Below are 20,739 nucleotides of genomic sequence, written 5' to 3'. Positions count from 1 at the left end.
GCTATACTAAATTACATCCAAGGCCCATCTAGTTAGGGATAGGAAAGTAACAATCTGCTTGTGATAAAAATCAGCAAAAGCCCTCAAAAAACATTTGAGATTAGAGTGTTTCACTCAATTATTTATTTATATAGCCATCCATCACAAGAAGTGATTCTGGGCAGTCTGTAATTAAGATATAAAACAATAAACATGTCAAACATAGTCATATTAAATACACACACAGAGAGACACACATTCATTTCAATCACCAAGAGAGCTACCTCAAAATCTCACCAGTCTCCTGAGACCCCCATATCTTGAGGAACATCTGGAATATAAAGAGGGAAGGAGCTGACTTCCGGGCAAAGAGGGGTTGGAATGGAGAGAATGTTCCATTTGGTAGATACCATGGAGACACACCTCCTTGGGCTTCCTTAACAGATGGCACTCAAAGCATGCCTTGGATCTGATGGGACACCATATTAATCAGGAAGAGATGGTCCCTCAGATAACCCAGCCTCAAGCCATGAAGGGTTTTAAAGAGTAAACTCAGCAACCACAAATTAGCCTGATTCTCTGGGAGCATCAGATGGGCTGCTAAGAGGAACAAGCTCAGGCGTGTTGCATAAAATCAAATACCCATGTCTTCTTATGTGAACATTGGATTCTAATCCCCATCAGGGCATTACAGTTCTTTAGAAAGAAAGACTTGAGGAATAAGATGAAACTGGCATTTAGCAGCATATCATCTACTTAATGAAAAGGCAAGCTTTTTTTTTTTTTTTTTTTTAATTTGATTTATATGCCGCCCTTCTCCGGAGACTCAGGGCGTCTTACAATGCGTTAAGCAATAGCCTTCATACTTTTGTATATTTATACAAAGTCAGTTTATTGCCCCCACAAACTGGGTCCTCAATTTACCTACCTTAGAAAGGATGGAAGGCTGAGTCAACCTTGAGCCTGGTGAGATTCAAACTTACAGTAATTGCAGACAGCTGGTGTTAATCACAATGCTATCAGTCTGCTGAGCCACCAGGCCCTGTGGCCACCAGGCTTTGCTTCTCCTTCTTTCCCCTGTGTTTTGTTCAAAACCCAAATAATGACTTGTGGGTATTATAGGTAGTTCTTGTTTAGTGACCACAATTAGGACTGACAATTTGGTTGATAAGTGAAATTGTGACTGTGCTTATGATCTTATTTCATTTATTTATTTATTTATTTTTGCTTTACAGACCTGTGAAGGTCATAAAGTTTGGTTGTAAAGTTACATTGTCATTACCATTATAACTGCGAATTGTAATTAAAGTTACTAAACAATTAGTAAACAAGGACTACCTGTAATTTCTTTTGCCGCTTAGGATAGTAAAGGCTAAATTACCACTGCCATCATTTCAAGTTATTTGTATTTTCTGTCAAGGGACAATGAAAATTGTAAAGTAATTCCCACCATTCTAAGTGGAAGAAGGCACAAAAGTATTGGTATACTGCAAATATCTCATTCAATTTCTAAAGGCAGTAAGTGAGGGGAAACAGATTTCTCCCATTCAGTAAAGCATCTGCTTCACCGATGCCTTTCCAGGACCACCCCTTCTACAATATTGTACAGAAGGTAAAAGACAAGTTGCCGACGGGAATGTGAAACACATCTGAATTATAATGCAGCAACTGACTGGGTTTGGGCATTTCTACAACTTAGCTTCTTGGGTGGAGTTATTTTACCTCATCACCTCATACTGTCAGTCCTTTGGCCGGTGTTGGTCTGCGGTTATGACCTTCACATCACCCCTATCGTCATGTGATCACAATTTGGTGCTTAGCAATCAGATCACATTTATAATAGTTGCAGTGTCTTGCAGTCATGTGAACATAATTTGTAACCATTTGACTTCCAACAAGTAAAAATACTGTAAAATGCAGATTAGGAATACAAATCCAAATAAGCAAGAAAATGAGAAGAGAACACTTATCCGTTCTAGGTGAGTTCAAAACACCAGGACCAGATGTGTCCTGGTGTCCTGGTTTATACCAGATGTGATTTAGAAAAATTGAACCATATTTTTCAAGGATTCTAGAGCACTGGGAACTACCAGATGACTGGAAAAGGGCCGGTGTAGTTTCCATCTTAAAAAAAAAAGGGGAGGGGGAATGGATCTAGGAAACTACAGACCTATCAGCCTGACATTAATACCTGGGAAGATTCTGGAAAAGATAATCAAGCAACAAATCTGGGAACACCTAATGGCAAATAAAGTCATAACCAGAAGGCAACATGGGTTTGTCAAAAACAGATCATGTCAGACAAATCATATTGCAATCTTTGACAAGGTGACAAAATTAGCAGACCAGATAAATGCTGTGGATATAATTTACTTGGGCTTCAGTAAGGCATTTGATAAAGTAGACTACAACCTACTACTTGATAAGGTAGAAAAATGTGGGTTAGACAGCATGACCACCAGGTGGATTTGTAATTGACTGACCAACTGCACTAAATGTGTAGTTCCTAATGAAACTGCATCTGGTGACGGGAGCGATGTGGCGCTCCCATGTGACCCCCCTCCTGCGCGAGCTGCACTGGCTCCCAGTGGTCTTCCGAGTGCACTTCAAGGTTTTGGTTACCACCTTTAGAGCGCTCCATGGCTCAGGACCAGGGTACTTACGAGACCGCCTTCTGCCACCAGTAGCCTCTCACCGACCAGTTCGCTCCCATAGAGAGGGGCTCCTCAGGGTGCCGTCGGCCAAACAATGTCGACTGGCGGCCCCCAGGGAGAGAGCCTTCTCTGTGGGGGCACCTGCCATCTGGAACGAGCTCCCCCGGAGATACGGAGGATCCAAGACTTACGCATCTTCCGCCGCGCCCTAAAAACGTTTTTATTCCAACAGGCTGGTCTGGCCTAACTCTCCCTTCTAAATTGGCTTTTAAATTGGGTTTTAAATGTTTTTTAGATAAATTGGATGTTTTAATTTTTTGAGCCTAAATTATTTAATCTGTTTTTAATAGTTTTTAACTTTTGTATGTCTTTGTATTTTATTTTTGGCTGTTCACCGCCCTGAGTCCTTCGGGAGTAGGGCGGTATACAAATATGAAAAATAAATAAATAAATACATGGAGGGAAGTATGCACTGGGGTACCCCAAAGCTCTGTCTTAGGTCCAGTACTCTTCAATATCTTCATCAATGATTTTAACAAGAGGATAGAAGGGGAACTTGTCAAATTTGCAGACGACACCAAGCTGGCAGTAATAGCCAACACTCTAGAAGATAGGCTCAAGATACAGAAGGATCTTGACAGATTTGACTGGACCTAATGAAATGAAATTCAATGGTGAGAAAAGTAAGGGTCTACTTTTAGGCAAGAAAAACCAAATGCACAGGTATAGAATAGGTGGTACCTGGCTCAATAATAGTAACTGCGATTTAAAAGGACAATCACTTAAATATTAGACAGCAGTGTGCTGCAGCTGTCAAAAAAGTCAACACAGCCCTAGGCTGCATTAACCAAGGGATATAATCAAGATCATATGAAATATTAGTACCATTTTTATATGTCCTCGTAAGACCACACTTACACATTTGAATATTTCATTCACTTTTGGTAGCCACAATATAAAGAAGATATTGAGACTTTAGAAGGAGTGCAGAGATGAATTACAAAGATGCTTAGGAGACTGAAGGCTAAAATATATGAAGAATGGTTGCAGGAATTGGATATGTCTAGTTTAATGAAAAGAAGGACTAGGGATGACATGATAGCAGTGTTCCAATATCTAAGGACTGGACTGCCACAAAAAAGAGGGGCACTTCTAAAGCACCTTAAGGCAGAACAAGAAGTAATGGATGGAAACTAATCAAGGAGAGAAGCAACCTAGAACTAACAAGAAATTTCTTGACAGTTAGAACAATTAATCAATGGAAAGATTTGCCTCCAGAAGTTGTGGATGCTCAACACTGGAGGTTTTTAAGAAGAAATTGGGCAACCGTTTGTCTGAAATAGTATAGTTTCCTGTTGAGCAGGAGGTTGGACTAGAAGAGGGGTGTCAACATGCGGCTCACAGGCTGGATATGACCTGTGCAGACCACACCCAGCCCAGCTCCACAACGGCAAAACCAATCCTGATACGGCCTGTGATGCGATCGGGTTTGACACCCCTGGACTAGAAGATCTCCAAGATCCTTTTCAACTCTGTTTTTCTGTTATTCTGTTAATCTAGGACCGTGATGGCGAACCTATGGCACGCGTGCCACAGGTGGCACGCGGAGCCATATTAGTGGGCACGCCAGCTCAGCTCTGGGGCGCATGCGCGTGCCGGCCAGCTGATTTTCGGGCCTTCTGGGCCCACCAGAAGTAGGGAAACAGGCTGTTTCCTGCCTCTGGAGGGCCTGAGGGGGGGAAGGCCCGTTTTTTTTTCTTACCTGGCATTTTTTCCTGTTCCCAGCCTCCAGAGACTCCTAGAGAGGCTCCTACAGACTCCTAGAGAGGTTCTGGAGGCTGGGGACAGGAAAAAACGTCACTTCCTGTCCCACCGGGAGTGGGGAAATGGGCCCTTTGAGCCTCCGTAGGGCCTCCAAGGGAGTGGGAAAGGCTGTTTTCGCCGTTCCCAGATACACAGAGAGGATCTGGAACCAGGTAAGAAAGAAAAACGGGCCTACCAGGCCATCATGTGCCAGGAGTGGGGGGGTAGGGGGAGGGGGTTGCGCACACATGCGTGTGGGCACGTGCGCGTGCGACCCTCCCCAGCCCCCCCCTCTCCTGGCACGCGATGGCAAAAAGGTTAGCCATCACTGATCTAGGAAGACAGATTTGCTTAATAACCACATAATTCACTTAATGGCCATATGATTTGCTTAACGATCACAATAAAAATAGTTGTAAAATTGGTCCAGTCATGTTTAGCAACTGCACTGCTTAGCAACTGAAATTCTGTTCTCAGTTGTCATAGGTTGAGAACTGCCTGTAGAACTGGTCTGAATATCATGGAAATTTTAATTCAACAGGAGTAATGTGTCCCAAGATTTTTTTATGTATTATATATATTAGCAGATTTTATTAGCAGATTTTAGGTTGGGGTATAATGCACCATTTGGGCTAACCTGAGAATGCAAATAGACAGATAAATATAGTGAGAGTTTTAGTAGTATATAGATTTCATACCGAAAAAAAAATACTTTTTTGAGATCTTTGAGGAAGATTAATATGTGATTTAAGTAGAACAGGATACTGGTTTGAAAATAGAGATGCCAAGTGTTTAAAAACAGCTATATTTAATTAGCATGTGCACTTGATTCAATTAATTGACCAATTAAATATTAAATACTAACATATTGTCGTCTGAAAATATTTTTAAGCACCACAAAATACATATTTTACCAATATCAAAAAACAAACAAACAAATGGATAATCAAATGAATCAACCTAGATTTCTCACTTGAGACACATTATCCAGAGTCAAATTATCCTATTTCCAGTACATAATGCAAATATTTGGCTCTCTGAATAAATTATAATGTTGGAAAAGGTGAAAGGAAACAGAGGAAAAGGACAACCAACTGTAATATGGATGGCCTCAATTTCAGTCCTAACAATGGAAGACTTTAAGGAACAGGTTGGGATCAGATCCTTCTGGAGAAAATCTATGTGGTCAGTAAAATTCGATAGACTTTATGGGACATAATCAATCAAAACCTTACTAAGCAAGAATTAATTTATTCAGAGGCAATACTATCTTTCACATTTCCTTTTTCTATCTTAGTAATATCGCAGAACCACCCTTCAATTACACACTTAAGTATTTAAATTGTTCTTCAGTTAGATGATTCATCTTCTGATTAAAGAGAAAGAGGCTACAATATTATACATATTTGCCTGGGAGTAAATTCCAGGAACATTACTGAGTGCACACAGGTAGAAGTAAAGTTTGGTAAAATTTACCAAAAGCCAGAGATTTGGCTGATTGAGACCGAATCCAATATTCCATTGTCTGAAAATGCAGTGAGCAAAATAGGTTCTTAATAGATATGTAGAGAATTACATCATAAAGTTCTTCAATCCCTAAGATCTGTATTTTGTGCATATTTGCTTAGGAGGAAGTCCCCCCAGAGTTTGGTGGAACATTTTTTCTAAAATAAGCATGCATAGGATTGCAGTTCTGGATTTTAGATACCTCCCCTCATTTTCAGAGGAAAAAGGAACATTATCATAGTAGTTCTAGAGAGGTATGATATTGTATATATTCCCACAGAGGGAAGTTATCTTTCTTCTCTAAGTTGCTAACAAAGAGTGTAGCTGTTCATTTACCACCAGATTTATAAAAAAAAAAAAAAACCAAACCCCCCCCCCACCAAGAATTACTTTAAATTTGTTTTTTCTGACAGAGGGGGAGGAGTGATTCTGAATCATATAGTTATGAAAAAAAAATTACTATGGCCAGACTACTGGTCTGGTGAGATTCTGAATACTAGCAACAATAGCATCAGCTTCCTAATTTGCATGTAATGGTATCAGATCACAAGGCAGCTTCAAGGGACTCTCCCCACCTACTCCAGCAACCTGATTCTTTCCCACATGGAAAACCCATGACATCACTCCAGCCCAGGGAAGATGCAAAATAGGAATTAATACCAGATAATTGCTATATGAGAAATCAGAACAGATTACAGAAGAGCCAAAATCTTGCACGCCAGCTATCCAAGTGCTGATATTCCTGCGGATTGGTAATTGCCATATTACCTGGAGATACAGCAAAAGAAGCCTCTTAGAGCAAATGATATATAAACCTCTGACTGATTAATCCATCAGAAGAGACAATCCACAATAGACAAATATGCAACCTTTTCCATACTTCAAATCTACACTTGTAAATTCAGAAACAAAAGTTTTATTTATTTATTTATTTGTCAAACATGTATAAAATAACAGATATAAGTATAAACATGATTATGAATACAGGAAATAGATACAAATAAATGGGGACAGTAGGACAGGGACAGTAGGCACGTTGGTGTGCTTATGCACGCCTCTTACAGACCTCTTAGGAATAGGGTGAGGTCAACAGTAGTCACTCTAAGGTTAAAGTTATGAGGGTTTGGGGATGTAACCACAGAGTCAGGTAATGCATTCCAGGCATTGACCACTCTGTTGCTGAAGTTGTATTTTCTGCAATTGCGTTTAGAGTGGTTTACCTTAAGTTTGTATCTATTGTGTGCTCATGTATTATTGCAGTTGAAGCTGAAGTAGTCATTGACAGGTAGGACGTTGTAGTAGATAACGCTTAGGCCAGACCGAAAGGGGCATAGTTCTAAGTTTTCTAAGCCCAAAATTTCAAGCCTGGTAGCATAAGGTATTCTGTTGTGAACAGAATATCTTATCACACTTCAACTCTAGAAGTATGATTTCAATTGTGCCTTAGTTTCACAAGTTTCATTTCATCCCATGTAAATTTGTACACAAAGAAAAAAAGTAAAAACCACTAGTGATGTTTGTGATATCTCTGAGCAAAACTTTTTATGAATAACACATTTGAGTAAACAATTAGAACAGCAGTTATTGGCAATGAAGTCATCTGTGATACTGCTTGCAAGTGAAAAATTCCCAATCTCAGTTAAACCTTTCAGTTCAACCAGCTTTTCTTTTAAATGATAGAAATTTCATAGTGTAATTTCTCTCTGAAGTACTTTGTGTTGAATACTGTTGACTTTCAGAAAGCAGCTGAATGAGGAAGAAGGCTATTCCACAGAAACTGTGAAAGTAATAAATCTATCATCTCCTTTGGCAAGGAGGGACGACTTGGTGAATCAGAGTAAGGTTGGGAACACTGGGCCACCACAAATGAAGTTAAGTCTTCAAATGCAGTTCAGTTACATCTGAAAATCATGCAGGAGTGTAAGGATGTCCTTTGGGGGCCTTTATGTGATCTTTGAAAAGACATGGGTGAGATAGTGCCAGAAGACTAGAGAAAGAAAAAAAGATTAGAAAAAAGAAAAGCCAAGAAACTAGAGACAGGTGATTTTCATATTAATAGCACTAGCAATGGCATTTAGACTTTCCGTGTTTCCCCCAAAATAAGACCCTATCTTATATTTTTTTGAACCCCGAAATAAGCGCTTGGCCTTATTTTCGAGGTGGTCTTATTATTTTGGGGCGCATGGAACAAGATGAGGCTCCTCTTGCCTTCTTACTTGATTTCCAGCTCTGCGTTTAAATATTTTCAGTGAGGGCTTATTTTCGGGGGGGGGAAGCTTATTTTAATGTATGCGCTCAAAAGCCTGATTGGGCTTATTATCAGAGGATGTTTTATTTTCGGGGAAACAGGGTATATTCCGCTTCACAGTCCTTTATAGCTCTCTCTAAGCGGTTTACAGAGTCAGCATATTGGCCCCAACAATTTGGATCCTCATTTTACCAACCTCGGAAGGATGGAAGGCTGAGTCAACCTTGAGCCTGGTGAGATTCGATTTGCCAAACTGCTGGCAGCCAGTGATCAGCAGAAGAAGCCTACAGTGCTGCATTCTAACCACTATGCTACCACAGCTCATACTTGGCAAAACTCTGGAAATGATAATTAAACAGTCAGTTTGTGAACATGTAGAAAAGAATCCATTGTTTGACCGGAGCCAGCATACGTTTATGAAGAATAAACTATGTTGAACCTATCTGATTTCCTTTTCTTGATAGAAGACCACAGGAATATGGTGGACATAATGTACTTCAAACTTAGCTTCAGCAAAACATTTGATAAACTCCTCCACTAAATTTTGGTAGAGAATATAGTAAAATTAGAACTGGATTACCCTAACATTAACTGAATAAAGATCTGGTTGACCACTGATATCTAATAAATGTATGTCAATGATTCTGCATCAAGATTGAAGGCAGTAACAATGCCATGCCACCAGGCTGCATTCTACACAGAAGGCCCTGCATTGTTCATATTTATCAGTGCCTTGGATGGGGGTTTAAAAACACAATTATCAAGTTTGCAGACAGTACAAAGGCAGGAGGAAAAGTTAACACCTTAGACGAAGTATTAATATTCAGGAGGATCATGATGAGCTGAAAAACTGAGAAACCAACAAGCTGAATTTCAACAGGGAGAAATACAAAGTCCTTCATTTGGATAAGAAAATTTAAGACATGAGTAAACAATTTTAGGGAGCAACTATATATGACAGAACGTTCTGTGTATCTTGGTGGATCACAAGCAGGATATTGAACAATGTGATGCACCTGTGAAAAAGTGAATGCAATTCAAGATAACATCAACAGAAATACAGAGGTCAGGATGAAGAGGAGTCATTAATTCTAATTGGCACTGGTCAGACCAACCTACAATATTTTATCCAGTATCCAGCTTGGCACCTTTATGAAGGGCACTGGCAAACTGGAGCGTGTCCAAAGGATACCAACCAAGATACCATAATAACAGGCCTAGAGTTAAAAAAAACTGATAAGGAATAGTTGGAGGCATTGAATGTTTAACGGCATATAAATCGAACCAATAAATAAATAATAAATAAACCTGAAGAAGAGAAGACCATGGGAAGATATGACAGCTGCTTTTAAGTATTTGAAGGACTGCCAAACAGAAGACAAGAAAAAGTGAGTTTAAATGAGAAGGAAGCAGATTTCATTTGGATATTAGAAATAATTTTCTAATGAGAAACTGTTCAGCACTGGAACATGTTGCCTCAGAAGATAGTAGAATTGCTTTTTCTATAAGTATTTACGCATGGATAGCCATGAAGTAGAAACACTGTAGTAGTGGATTACAGTACTGGCCAGGGGTTAGTCTCCTGGCCAGTATTTATCTCCAAGGTCTCTTCTAATCCTTCCAATCTATTATTAGTCCTTCAGCTTTTGAGGAATAAGTTTTCTTCACTGTTCTCTTTTCCTATTATGAGGAAGAACTTAAAAAGTTGCTTTTTCAGATACACTTGGCAACCTGGGTTGATGTTTAGAGTATACCTTCCTTTTTACATTTCTCTACTGGGGAGGGGCAGGAGGGAGCAAAATAGAAGACTTTTCCTCTCTGTTCACCAAGGAAATACAGCAATCTTCAAATATATTGCTTTTTTCCTGCTCTGACAGTATGAGTACTCTTCCAAGTATGTTGAGGCTAAAGGTGTCCTTCCCATTAAGCACAGGAATATAAAGAAGATTGTGAAGAAGCAACACAAAGAGGGAAGGGCACCAATCATGTGGAGAAGTATATCAGCCTGGATGATCTCAAGGCTGGAAGCTTCTTACACTGGACAAAAATATTGGAAAAGGTTTTCCTCTGGAATAAATTTAATTTTAAAAAAAATCTGATTGTAATTGGGGACCCCAATGTCTACTTTAGTATACCAGTTTTAAAACACCAACTCTGTGGTTCCAGTATCTGTACCTTTTCTTTACATGAAATCAAATATATTTAAATTTCATAAGAAAATACTATATCATATATAAATATCATAAGAAAATGAACAGAAAAGAAAAAACAGATCTTTCAGGCAGGATATTTCAGCATATAAGTTTAACAGAAATGTAAACATTGGCCTCAGCACTTTCCATCTGTTCACTGCTCACTCAGCTACTACCTTTTCAGCTGGGGATAGTTAACAAAGAACTTTGTAGCTGGTACCCATGACAGAGGCCTACTTTAAGTTTGCCATACTTTGGGATGTTTGTTAATTTTCCCCATCTGGAGAAGTAGAAAGTACTTAAATAGATACCTATTTAATTACCTAAAAGGTAATTAAATAGGTATCTATTAAGAAGTCAAGGAAAGAAAAGGGCTGCAATACTTCAACTAGTATCCAGTTCCCCATGGATATCCTTACTTAAAACAGGGCTACAAAAAGTGTAGCATCCGCCAGCATCCTGTCTGCAATCCTCAGAACAGTGGAATACAATTTTTGCGCATTTTAAAACTTTTTTTGAGTTTTTGGAGTGAGTTAGGAAATAATATGGGCGTCTTCTATGCCTTGAAGCTTGTATCTCACTTTCCAAATGGGTATTGATGTTGCCTATTGTTATGAGACCACTCAACATAACATGTAAGAATCTGCAACAATTCTCAAATTGAAAAAAATGTTAGTTCTGTTTCATATCACACATAACAACACCCACTTACTTACCTCAAAACTCTACGCTCTGGCCCAAATTCAGCTTCATAGTAACCATTTTCACAATCCTTTCCAACCAACTGGTGAGGATGCGGCCTATAGGGTTCATTCTTAGTTACCAATGTTATTCTGATTTTTACTTTCCCAAAGTAGTTCAGGATCTAAAAAGAAATGAAACACAAAGCATAAGTATAATGCTATAATTAAGCTCACTGAATGAAACGTTATAAATCGCAATCTTTCCCAGAACCCTTCTGGTACTCTTCTAGAGTGTCAAGTCCTAACTTTGTAACTTTGAATGATATGGATTCTGAAATAAGTGTCCCACTCTTTGTGGGGAGATAGCTCATTCAATCTCACAAGAGAGAAAGAAAATCAAACTTTAGCTTAAAATGAAAAGAGATAATGTAACAATTCATATTTACTTTAAATAGTTACATTCAAAATTACAATAGTGGAACAGATAAAAACATAAGACTTCTCAAATTACAGGGGTGATTACAATAGAAAACTTTCCAGAAAAAAATAACATTCTCAACAGATTTCAAAATGATGTCGATCTGCTTTTACTTAGAAGTAAATAGATGTTGTAAACAAATGGCAGTGTGCATAAAAGCATACAGGGACTGTGGTTGTAGAGAGACAATAACGACTGAGAGAAATGAGAGAAAATATAATAGGAGTTGAAGTATATATGAAGAGGTGTCATATACATTATATATGAAGAGGTGTCATATACATTATCAACTCAGAATGCAAGACATAATATAATGGCTTTATGTTAAGGACAGCAAAAGTACTGAAGGGTGTTACAATTACCAAGTGTAAGGTATTTCCATTATTTCACATAATGGAATTATTACACATCCCTTTATCTGGATGTGTTCAAATGAAACACTTTGATCAGGAATCCTGCACTGACCAAGAGATGCAGTAATACTTTAATGACCTATTCGAATTCTACGATTCTAAGATCTTTCATGTTTTCCAAAATCCTACAACCTTTTAGTTTTGATGTTAAATCAAACAATGTAGCTTGCTTAATTTCATTTTAATCAGTCCTTACGTTTTACAATGAGGTGTTCTGTGTGAACCCAGGGTGCTTTATTCAATAAACCATAGTTTAGTGCAGGGGTCTCCAAACCTTAGCAACTTTAAGACTTGTGGACTTCAACTCCTAGAATTCATCAGCCAGCTTTGCTTTGCTGGTTGAGGAATTCTGGGAGTTGAAGTCCACAAGTCTTAAAGTTGCTATGGGTTGGAGACCCCTGGTTTAGTGTGTTTCCTATCTTATTTCATCAATTAATACACCACATTACCCATACACAGAAGACAGCCCCATTTAAATTAGTGGAGCTTACTCCCAGGCAAGTGGACAAAGAATTAGGACCTGAAGATATAACCCTAAACTGATATATCTGAGGATAAGGTTTACTCAACTGCAAGAGGGTATTTTTCTCAGTAAAAACTCATCAGGGAAGCATCAAACTTATTAACAGAGTACATGTTTTAATGCAGGAGAATCTTGGCTTCAATCTCTGATGGCTTTAGTAGAAAGAAACTGAACAATAGGTAGATGTTATTTCTGTGACTTTTCTCTGCCTAAAACTCTTAAGAGACACTAATTTCAGATCCAAAGTGGCCGCAGAATTTTTTAAGGATTATATGTATTTTTAAAATCAACTTTATTAAATTTCAAAAGTCATATAAAATACAAAATAACAAAAGGCGAAAAAACTGGGGAAAGAAGGATCAAAAAGGGGGAAAAATTAAAAAGTGACAAAAGAAAAGGGGGGGGGTTGACTTCAAACTTTCTTCAGTACAGGTACAAATATATAGTAATCTCTTACAGTAAAGTAACACAAAAAATATAAAAATATACAGCTTAAACAATAAAAATAACATTAAAATTATATAACAAAAGTCCTCTTATTCTAAGTTTAAATTAAGCATAACAATGTCTATTAATAAGAATATAAATGCACAATACTTGTATAATTATAACAAATCTAGTTATTAAATCAAAACTAAAATCAAAACTTCATTTTTATCTTTTTCAAGGAAGAAGTCCAAAAGTGGTCTCCAAACAGAAATAAAACTAGATAGGATAAAGTTTTGCGATCTTTGCTAATTCCCTATAAAAATCTTGGCTTTTCCATTGTTCGACGTTCCTCTTTCTTGTAAAGGAAGCACCCAACGATCATTGCGATAAACATGGTTTTTCTCCTGAGAGTTGTGCTCTTTACTTTGGCAAAATTCCACCACGCAAAGATCAGAATTTCTTCCTGACTCAGTTATCTGATAAACCGAGATTATTGGAAAGTATGTGATACAACCTGTACAGTGGCATTCTCCAATCTAGGCAACACCTAAATACCTTCCCAGCATTCCCCACCTAGCATAGACATACAGTAGCTGAATTTCGGACTCTGTTGTTGTTGTTAGTTGCGAAGTCGTGTCCGACCCATCGCAACCCCATGGACAACGTTCCTCCAGGCCTTCCTGTCCTCTACCATCCTCTGGAGTCCATTTAAGCTCACACCTACTGCTTCAGTGACTCCATCCAGCCACCTCGTTCTCTGTCATCCCCTTCTTCTTTTGCCCTCAATCTTTCCCAGCATTAGGCTCTTCTCCAGTGAGACCTTCCTTTTCATTAGGTGGTCAAAGTATTTCAGTTTCAAATACTTTGGACACTAAAGTCTACCTAATCTAGAGGATCCCTCGATTAGAGGAGAGTGCTGTACAAATCATTACAAATATTATGGCTACAGAGATAGCCCAGGTGCGGTTGGAATGGACATTGTTTCTCCATTTTATTTTTCTGCTGGTGAGATCCAGGAATGGATAAGAAGGCTTGTTATTTGGAGGGTAGCCTAAGAGCAATAGTGTAGAAGCTGGCTAGTCAGGACTTTCATCAGAAATTCAAATGTTTCTGAATGAGTTTTTTTTCCTTCCAGTCAAAGCTATGAAACACTCTGCTGTTTAGGTTAAATGACAGTGACTTTCCTTCCTTGATATACCTATAAGGAAATAAGGTAATAATCCTGAAACTATGCCAACATCCTGACTGGCAATTGTTGGCACTGCTAGACTTTTCCCTCTACACTTAATGAGTGGTTCTTAAGTTTTATCTTTTGGATTCACCTACTGGGATAAACGATTCTATATTCTATTTTAATTGATTCAGAGAGTGAGAGAATAGATTTGTCAATCCTTTACTAGGTTTACTTCAAAAGGCTCACTGTAATCTTTAAATCTTCACAGTCTCAGAGCAGTATACCTGAAGGATAATTCTTCTTTATTATTGAGTTCATGGAAAACAAGAATCATAATGAAAATTGTGCTTTATTTTAGTTATCTGTGGTAGCGCAGTGGTTAGAGTACAGTATTGCAGGCTAATTCTGCTGACTGTCAGGAGTTTGATTCTCACCGACTCAAGATTGACTCAACCTTCCATCCTTCTGTGGTCAGTAAAATGAAGGTCCAAATTGTTGAGGGCAATATGCTGACTCTGTAAACCACTTAGAAAGGGCAGTAAAGCACTATGAAGCAGTATATATGCTATTGCTATTGCTATCATTTGCTGTTGTTGTTGTTACTTGTAGGGTGCCTATCCATTGAAATGGTGCAATATTTCTCAACTTTGAGAACTTTAAGAAGTGTGGACTTCAACTCCCCAGCTAACTCCACACGTTAGCTGGGGAATTCTGGGAATTGAAGACCACACCTATTAAAGTTTCCAAGGCTGAGATACATGGACTAATGTGTGGTGTGGCCATGATTTATTCAATAAAGTATGGTTAAACAAATAACAGCTTACCACAATTTACATGGCCATAGTCCTGAACTCAGAGATCTTTCTTTCCCCTGCAGAACTGCAAAACTTTCTGCTTTCGTTAAGTTGCAAAAAAGCTATAGAACAGTCCCTTTACAACAAGCTTTTTTTCCAATATCATTCTGAGAGTCATCTTTTTAGGGTAGCCTTTTACAATATTCTTTGTATTTATGGGATTGTTGTATAATTTGAATTTCATAACATAAGAGCAGGACAAATGAGAAATCAAATTTAATCTTACCAGCACCTTTCCAATAAATTTTGCCTGAAGAAAGAGGGCCTTAAACAACGTACTGTATTGTACAATTCTTGCCTTTTGAGCAAAGCAATCCCAACTCCCAATTTTTAAAAAAGTTTGGGGTGGGTGAAAGAGCAAGCAGACACAGTAATATGTATACCTGTATAGATGGGAACGTCCTGTTGATATCAGTACTATGTTCACCTGGAATACTGCCTGCTGATCTTCCTTCACATTTGTATCGAAAACGCATCCCTCTCTGTCTAGGTTGCTCATGTATTTCAATATATGGCTCATGACCACCTTTAAAAGGAAAGAAACAATTATAAACATATAATTTAAAACATATGTTATGATAATTAAAGACCTCTAGAAACTGGCTTTTATAAGTGAAGGTGAAACAGGTAATCTGGAAAGCAGATAAGAAAAGTCATGTGAAACATTCACATGACTCTGGAGATTCTCAGTCATCCAGGTCATGGTTGTCCCAAAGGTGCTTTTTCAAAAGGCAAGTGGACTTTTTTTGTTTTTTTGTTCTTTGCTTGAAGATGACCCAAAAAGTTTCTTCAGTATATTCTGCAAGGCAGGGGTGGGTTCTATTTACCTTTACTACCAGTTCGCAACGGGGCCGCGCGCTCTTCTGCGCAAGCGCAGAAGCATTTTCATGATGTCAGGGTCAGTGGGCAGAGCCTCCCGCCGGTTTTATTACCGGTTCTATAGAACCAGTGCGAACCAGGGGCAACCCACCACTGCTGCAAGGGATATAAATTCTTCCTTCTCCACTATTCAGTCAGAACTGAAGAAGTTTCTTGGATGAGAAACGAAATGTCTTCAAGCAAAAAACAAAAAAAGTCCAGTTGCCTTTTGAAAAAGTACCTTTGGGGTAAAACATTCAGTTTCTATTGATGTTCGTTGATCAGCTCTAGCTGCATTGCCTATAAAACTTCCTATTTGGATTCTGTGGCAGAAATGGCATTTTATTGGGAAAAATTGAAACAAAATTCTGCTGATTATTTTACCGGTATGACCTCAGTTGAAGGTAAATTACTCTGCTGTACAGAGCTTCAAATGCTTAACTCAATATATCAAAACAAACACTGATTCCTGTACTGTCTTTCTTTTTCTCTTGAGACTCATCCATATAGTATAGCCACCTTATCCGGGCTATGAGACAGCTTGTTTATTATTTCTTGAATAGAATAGAATAACAGAGTTGGAAGGGACCTTGGAGGTCTTCTAGACTAACCCCCTGCTTAGGCAAAAAACTCTATACCATTTCAGACAAATGGTTATCCAATCTCTTCTTAAAAACTTCTGGAGGCAAGTTGTTCCACTGATTAATTGTTCTAACTGTCAGGAAATTTCTTCTTAGTTCTAGGTTGCTTCTACATGTCCTAAGGAAATGCCATCACATTGCCAGCCTACTATTGAGGCAGGTTGAAATCAGATCCAGTTGACCAAGCAGAAAAATTGTGTTTTTCTGGAAAACAGAAGAAAACCTCCTATATGAACATTTTATAATATCTTTGAGGATCAATAATTTGTTGAGCTCCAATGGGTCCTTATGACCATCCTCTCCCATTGGGCTGAATGACTCCACATTTATATATCTCCTGATACCGTTGGTCTCTTTTTAACTTCTGCTCTTTGTTGAAAAAAATTGGCTACATTTATCTTCACCCAGGCTCAAGTTTGAAAAAATATTTTCAAAGCCCAAGATCAAGCATGCAAGATCTGAATGCACAGATTACGTGTTTGTGCACAGATTGCCTGTATTTTAGCATTAATTCCACATTGTGAATCCCCAGCATATGTCTGCAGGAGGAACAATTTCCAACTAGAGAGAAAAATAATTCCAAGTTAGCTTATGCAGTTATCTCATACTGAACTAAATGCTAATCTTTAATTATGTTTTCCTAGTTTACTGGTAACATTAATTAACCAAATTGCTGTGGGGCCTTCTGAACAGATTATACTAGATTGTACTTGCCAGCTTCAGCCTACTTAGACCAACTTTGTACACTGAGCAGAAATCAGCACTAAATAACTAGCAGGAATAATGGGAAAAACCCAGATTTGATGGATTTCATGATGCCTTTTTCCAGAAACCTCATAGGCTATCAACAAGAGTTTGCCTTCAGTAGACTTAGAAATAAAGACCTATGTTTTATCAAACACATATTTAGCATTGTCATTCATGGTTTATTTAAGAAGGCATAAATGTCGTTTATTGAATAAACCTAACTATAGTAACTGATGTCAGATTAAGCATGCAGACCACTTTATGGTTTAGCACACAAAAGCTCTAACATACTTTCAACAGAGTATTTTCATACTCTCTACATGCTCTTTATTGCGTAATAGATTTAGACACAGCATTCTCACAATTCACTTATTTGCTCTCTTTCCACTCCTCTCCTGAGTCTTTCTTCTTAGAATACTGCATCCAGTTTTGGTCACCACAATATAAAAAGATATTGAGACTCTGGAAAGAGGGCAGAAAAGAGCAACAAGGATGATTAGAAGGCTGGAGGCTAAAACATATGAAGAACCCAAGAATTGGGTATGATAAGGACCAAGGGTGACATAACAGTGTTCCAATATTTGAAGGACTGTCACAAAGATGAGGCAGGCAAACTATTTTAAAAAACACCTGAAGGCAAGGCAAGAAACAATGGCTGGAAACTAATCAAGGAGAGAAGCAACCTAGAACTAATTAAACAGTGGAAGTGTTTCGCTTCAGAAGTTGTGGGTATTTCATCACTGGAGACTTTTAAGAAGAGACTGGGCAGCCATCTGTCTGAAAATGGTATAAGGTCTTCTGCTAGAGCAGGGCTTGGACTAGATGACTTCCAAGATCCCTCCCAACTCTATGTTCTATGTTCTTCTTGTCTACTGTAAAATAGCTTGGGACTTGTATTACCATTCTACAATTAACACCAAAATTGACATTACAGTATCACTGTTGTTTTCTTTTGCATACATTTATACAATACGGCACTTGAGTTGTAATCAGTAGTGGGTTTCAATTTAATACCGGTTCGCTCATGCGCACGATGCTTCTGCATATGCGTAGAAGCATCCGGATAGGTGGGCGGAGCTCAGGGGTGAAATCTAAATTTTTTTGCTACCGGTTCTGTGGGCGTGGCTTAATTAGTGGGTGGGGCTTGGTGACTGGGTGGGCGTGGCCAAGTCAATGTCACTTCTTTGCCCTTTTTTAACCTACAAAACACAACACAACACAACTGGCTCACCCACAATGTAAAAGCAGCTGTGCTAAACCCAAAATGGCCCCGCAACAAGCAGGAACCTCACACAGCCACAAAAAGTTCCCCCCAAAACAACTTTCATACTTTACACACACACAACACAACACAACAGGCTCACCCACAATGTAAAAGCAGCTGTGCTAAACCCAAAATGGCCCCGCAACAAGCAGGAACCTCACACAGCCACAAAAAGTTCCCCCCAAAACAACTTTCATACTTTACACACACACAACACAACACAACTGGCTCACCCACAATGTAAAAGCAGCTGTGCTAAACCCAAAATGGCCCCGCAACAAGCAGGAACCTCACACAGCCACAAAAAGTTCCCCCCAAAACAACTTTCATACTTTACACACACACAACACAACACAACAGGCTCACCCACAATGTAAAAGCAGCTGTGCTAGACCCAAAATGGCCCCGCAACAAGCAGGAACCTCACACAGCCACAAAAAGCCCAAAAAACCAACTTTCACACTTTACATACACAAAATTCCACATACAGCTTTGTGAGATTTTGTGTGTTTGTGTAGTTAGAGTGAAACACTACAGAAACACACTAAATCTCAGACAGCTGCACAAATATTATTTTATTTTATTTTATTTTTATTTTTATATAAAAGCAGCTAAATTTAAAACTTTCTAAACTTTAAATGGCTAGGTCTAAAAAGAGAACAACTAAAAAAAAACCCAATTAACTATTTTTTTTAAAGCTCCCAAAGGGGAAAAAAACTTACCCAATAGAACAGGGGTCTCCAACTTGGCAACTTTAAGACTTGTGGACTTCAACTCCCAGAATTCCTCAGCCAGCTTTGCTGGGAGTTGAAGTCCACAAGTCTTAAAGTTGCAGATAGAGCTGCTCACCAATGAGCTTGACTGCACGTAGGGAGATTCAATTGCTTGCTGATGCAATGGATTGCAGGTATTACAGCGTTGCGACCAGCAGCTAAGGTAAGCAAGCTGGAGGCTTGGGGGGGGGGAGAAAAAAAGAAACTTTTTTTCTTTTACATGGCTCTGGCGATCCAAGCTGAGTTGCCTGATTAGTAGGCAACTCAGCTGGGATCGTCAGAGCTTGGATCCTCAGAGCCATTTAAAAGGAAAAAAAGGCTCTGATGATCGCGTGGCTCAGCTGGGCTTGGGGGGGCGGGGGCAGGGATTTTTGCTACCGGTTCTCCGAACTGCCCGCTGCCATTGCTACCTACTCGCCCGAGCCGGTCCGAACCGGGAGCATTTCACCCCCGGCGGAGCCTCCCACCACCGCTATCGGTTCGCCTGATCCAGGGCGAACCGGTAGCAACCCACCACTGGTTGTAATGATTATGATAATACAGTATGGAATCCAGGTCAAGGAATGTTTATGAAAGTGACTCTTAAACATGTCTATTTTTACATTGTCCTAACACTAAATTCTGTGAAGCAGTGCTATTTCAGAGCCTTTTGCTTCATTCTGAATTTGATCATTTATAGGCAGAAGATTAATTGGAAGCATACATGTGCATTCACTAGGAAATTACAAATTTTCCTCAATTTATAAAAATATGAGGACCCTTTACAGCTTTGTTTCAGATGTCAAGTTGAAAATACAGGTTGTCCTCAACTTAGTGACCATTCAAACATATGAGAGCCCTTTAAAAAGTGATTTATGAGTGTCGCAGCATTCCTACAGTAATGTGGTTTAAAAAAAATCAGGTGTGCATTTGCAATAGTTGCAGCATCCCAGAATCAGGTGATTGTCAGGTGTGACATTCCCAAGGGGGCTCCCAACAAAGCAAAGTCAATAGAAGAAGCTACTTTCCCTAATAAAAATATTTTTATTAGGTATAATACCAGCAAGTTATGATAAAGGGACTATATACTTAATGCTACATGCATTAACAATAGCGAGAATTGTATTTGCACAATATTGGAAAAATGAGAACACCCCACCAGATAAAAACATAATTTGGAAAATATTGGACTGTGCAGGGATGGATAGATTGACATTGAAAATAAAGGTAAAGGAGATACAGAGTACTATTCAACGTGGAATAGGTTTTATCTTTTTTTTGGGGGGGGGGAATAGGTTTTATCAATGGTTAGAGATAAGAGGTAGAAATTAGATTATTATTATATGTAAGTAAAATATGAATGTTGTTTATAATTATAATCATGCTAGTACAATTAATATGATCATAAATAAGCTAATATAAATATAAATATGGTTGTAATTATTACGGGTATTATCATTATTACTATCAGCATATCTGTTATTTTTTTCCCTTTTGTAAAACGAAATGCTCGGACAATACACTGTCTTCAAAGTATTTAT

General features: G+C 38.6%; 1 protein-coding gene across 1 annotated transcript in view; it reads right to left on the bottom strand.

Moving 5' to 3' along the window:
* The window catches only part of REL (REL proto-oncogene, NF-kB subunit), a 58,153-nt gene that overhangs the window by 25,268 nt on the left and 12,146 nt on the right, over positions 1–20,739 (bottom strand). The window contains exons 2-3 of the mRNA XM_034427315.3: positions 15,320–15,462; positions 11,099–11,247 (exon numbers count right to left, since the gene is read on the bottom strand). Of these exons, the coding sequence (XP_034283206.1) occupies positions 11,099–11,247; positions 15,320–15,462 (292 nt within the window). The remainder of the gene's footprint in view (positions 1–11,098; positions 11,248–15,319; positions 15,463–20,739) is intronic.

Source organism: Pantherophis guttatus, chromosome 1 (assembly GCF_059756535.1).
Source record: "Pantherophis guttatus breed Tessera chromosome 1, ASM5975653v1, whole genome shotgun sequence".
In the NCBI taxonomy this organism is placed as follows: Eukaryota; Metazoa; Chordata; class Lepidosauria; order Squamata; family Colubridae; genus Pantherophis; species Pantherophis guttatus.
Note: the sequence above shows the minus strand (reverse complement) of the source record. Positions and strands in the feature narration are given on the sequence as shown.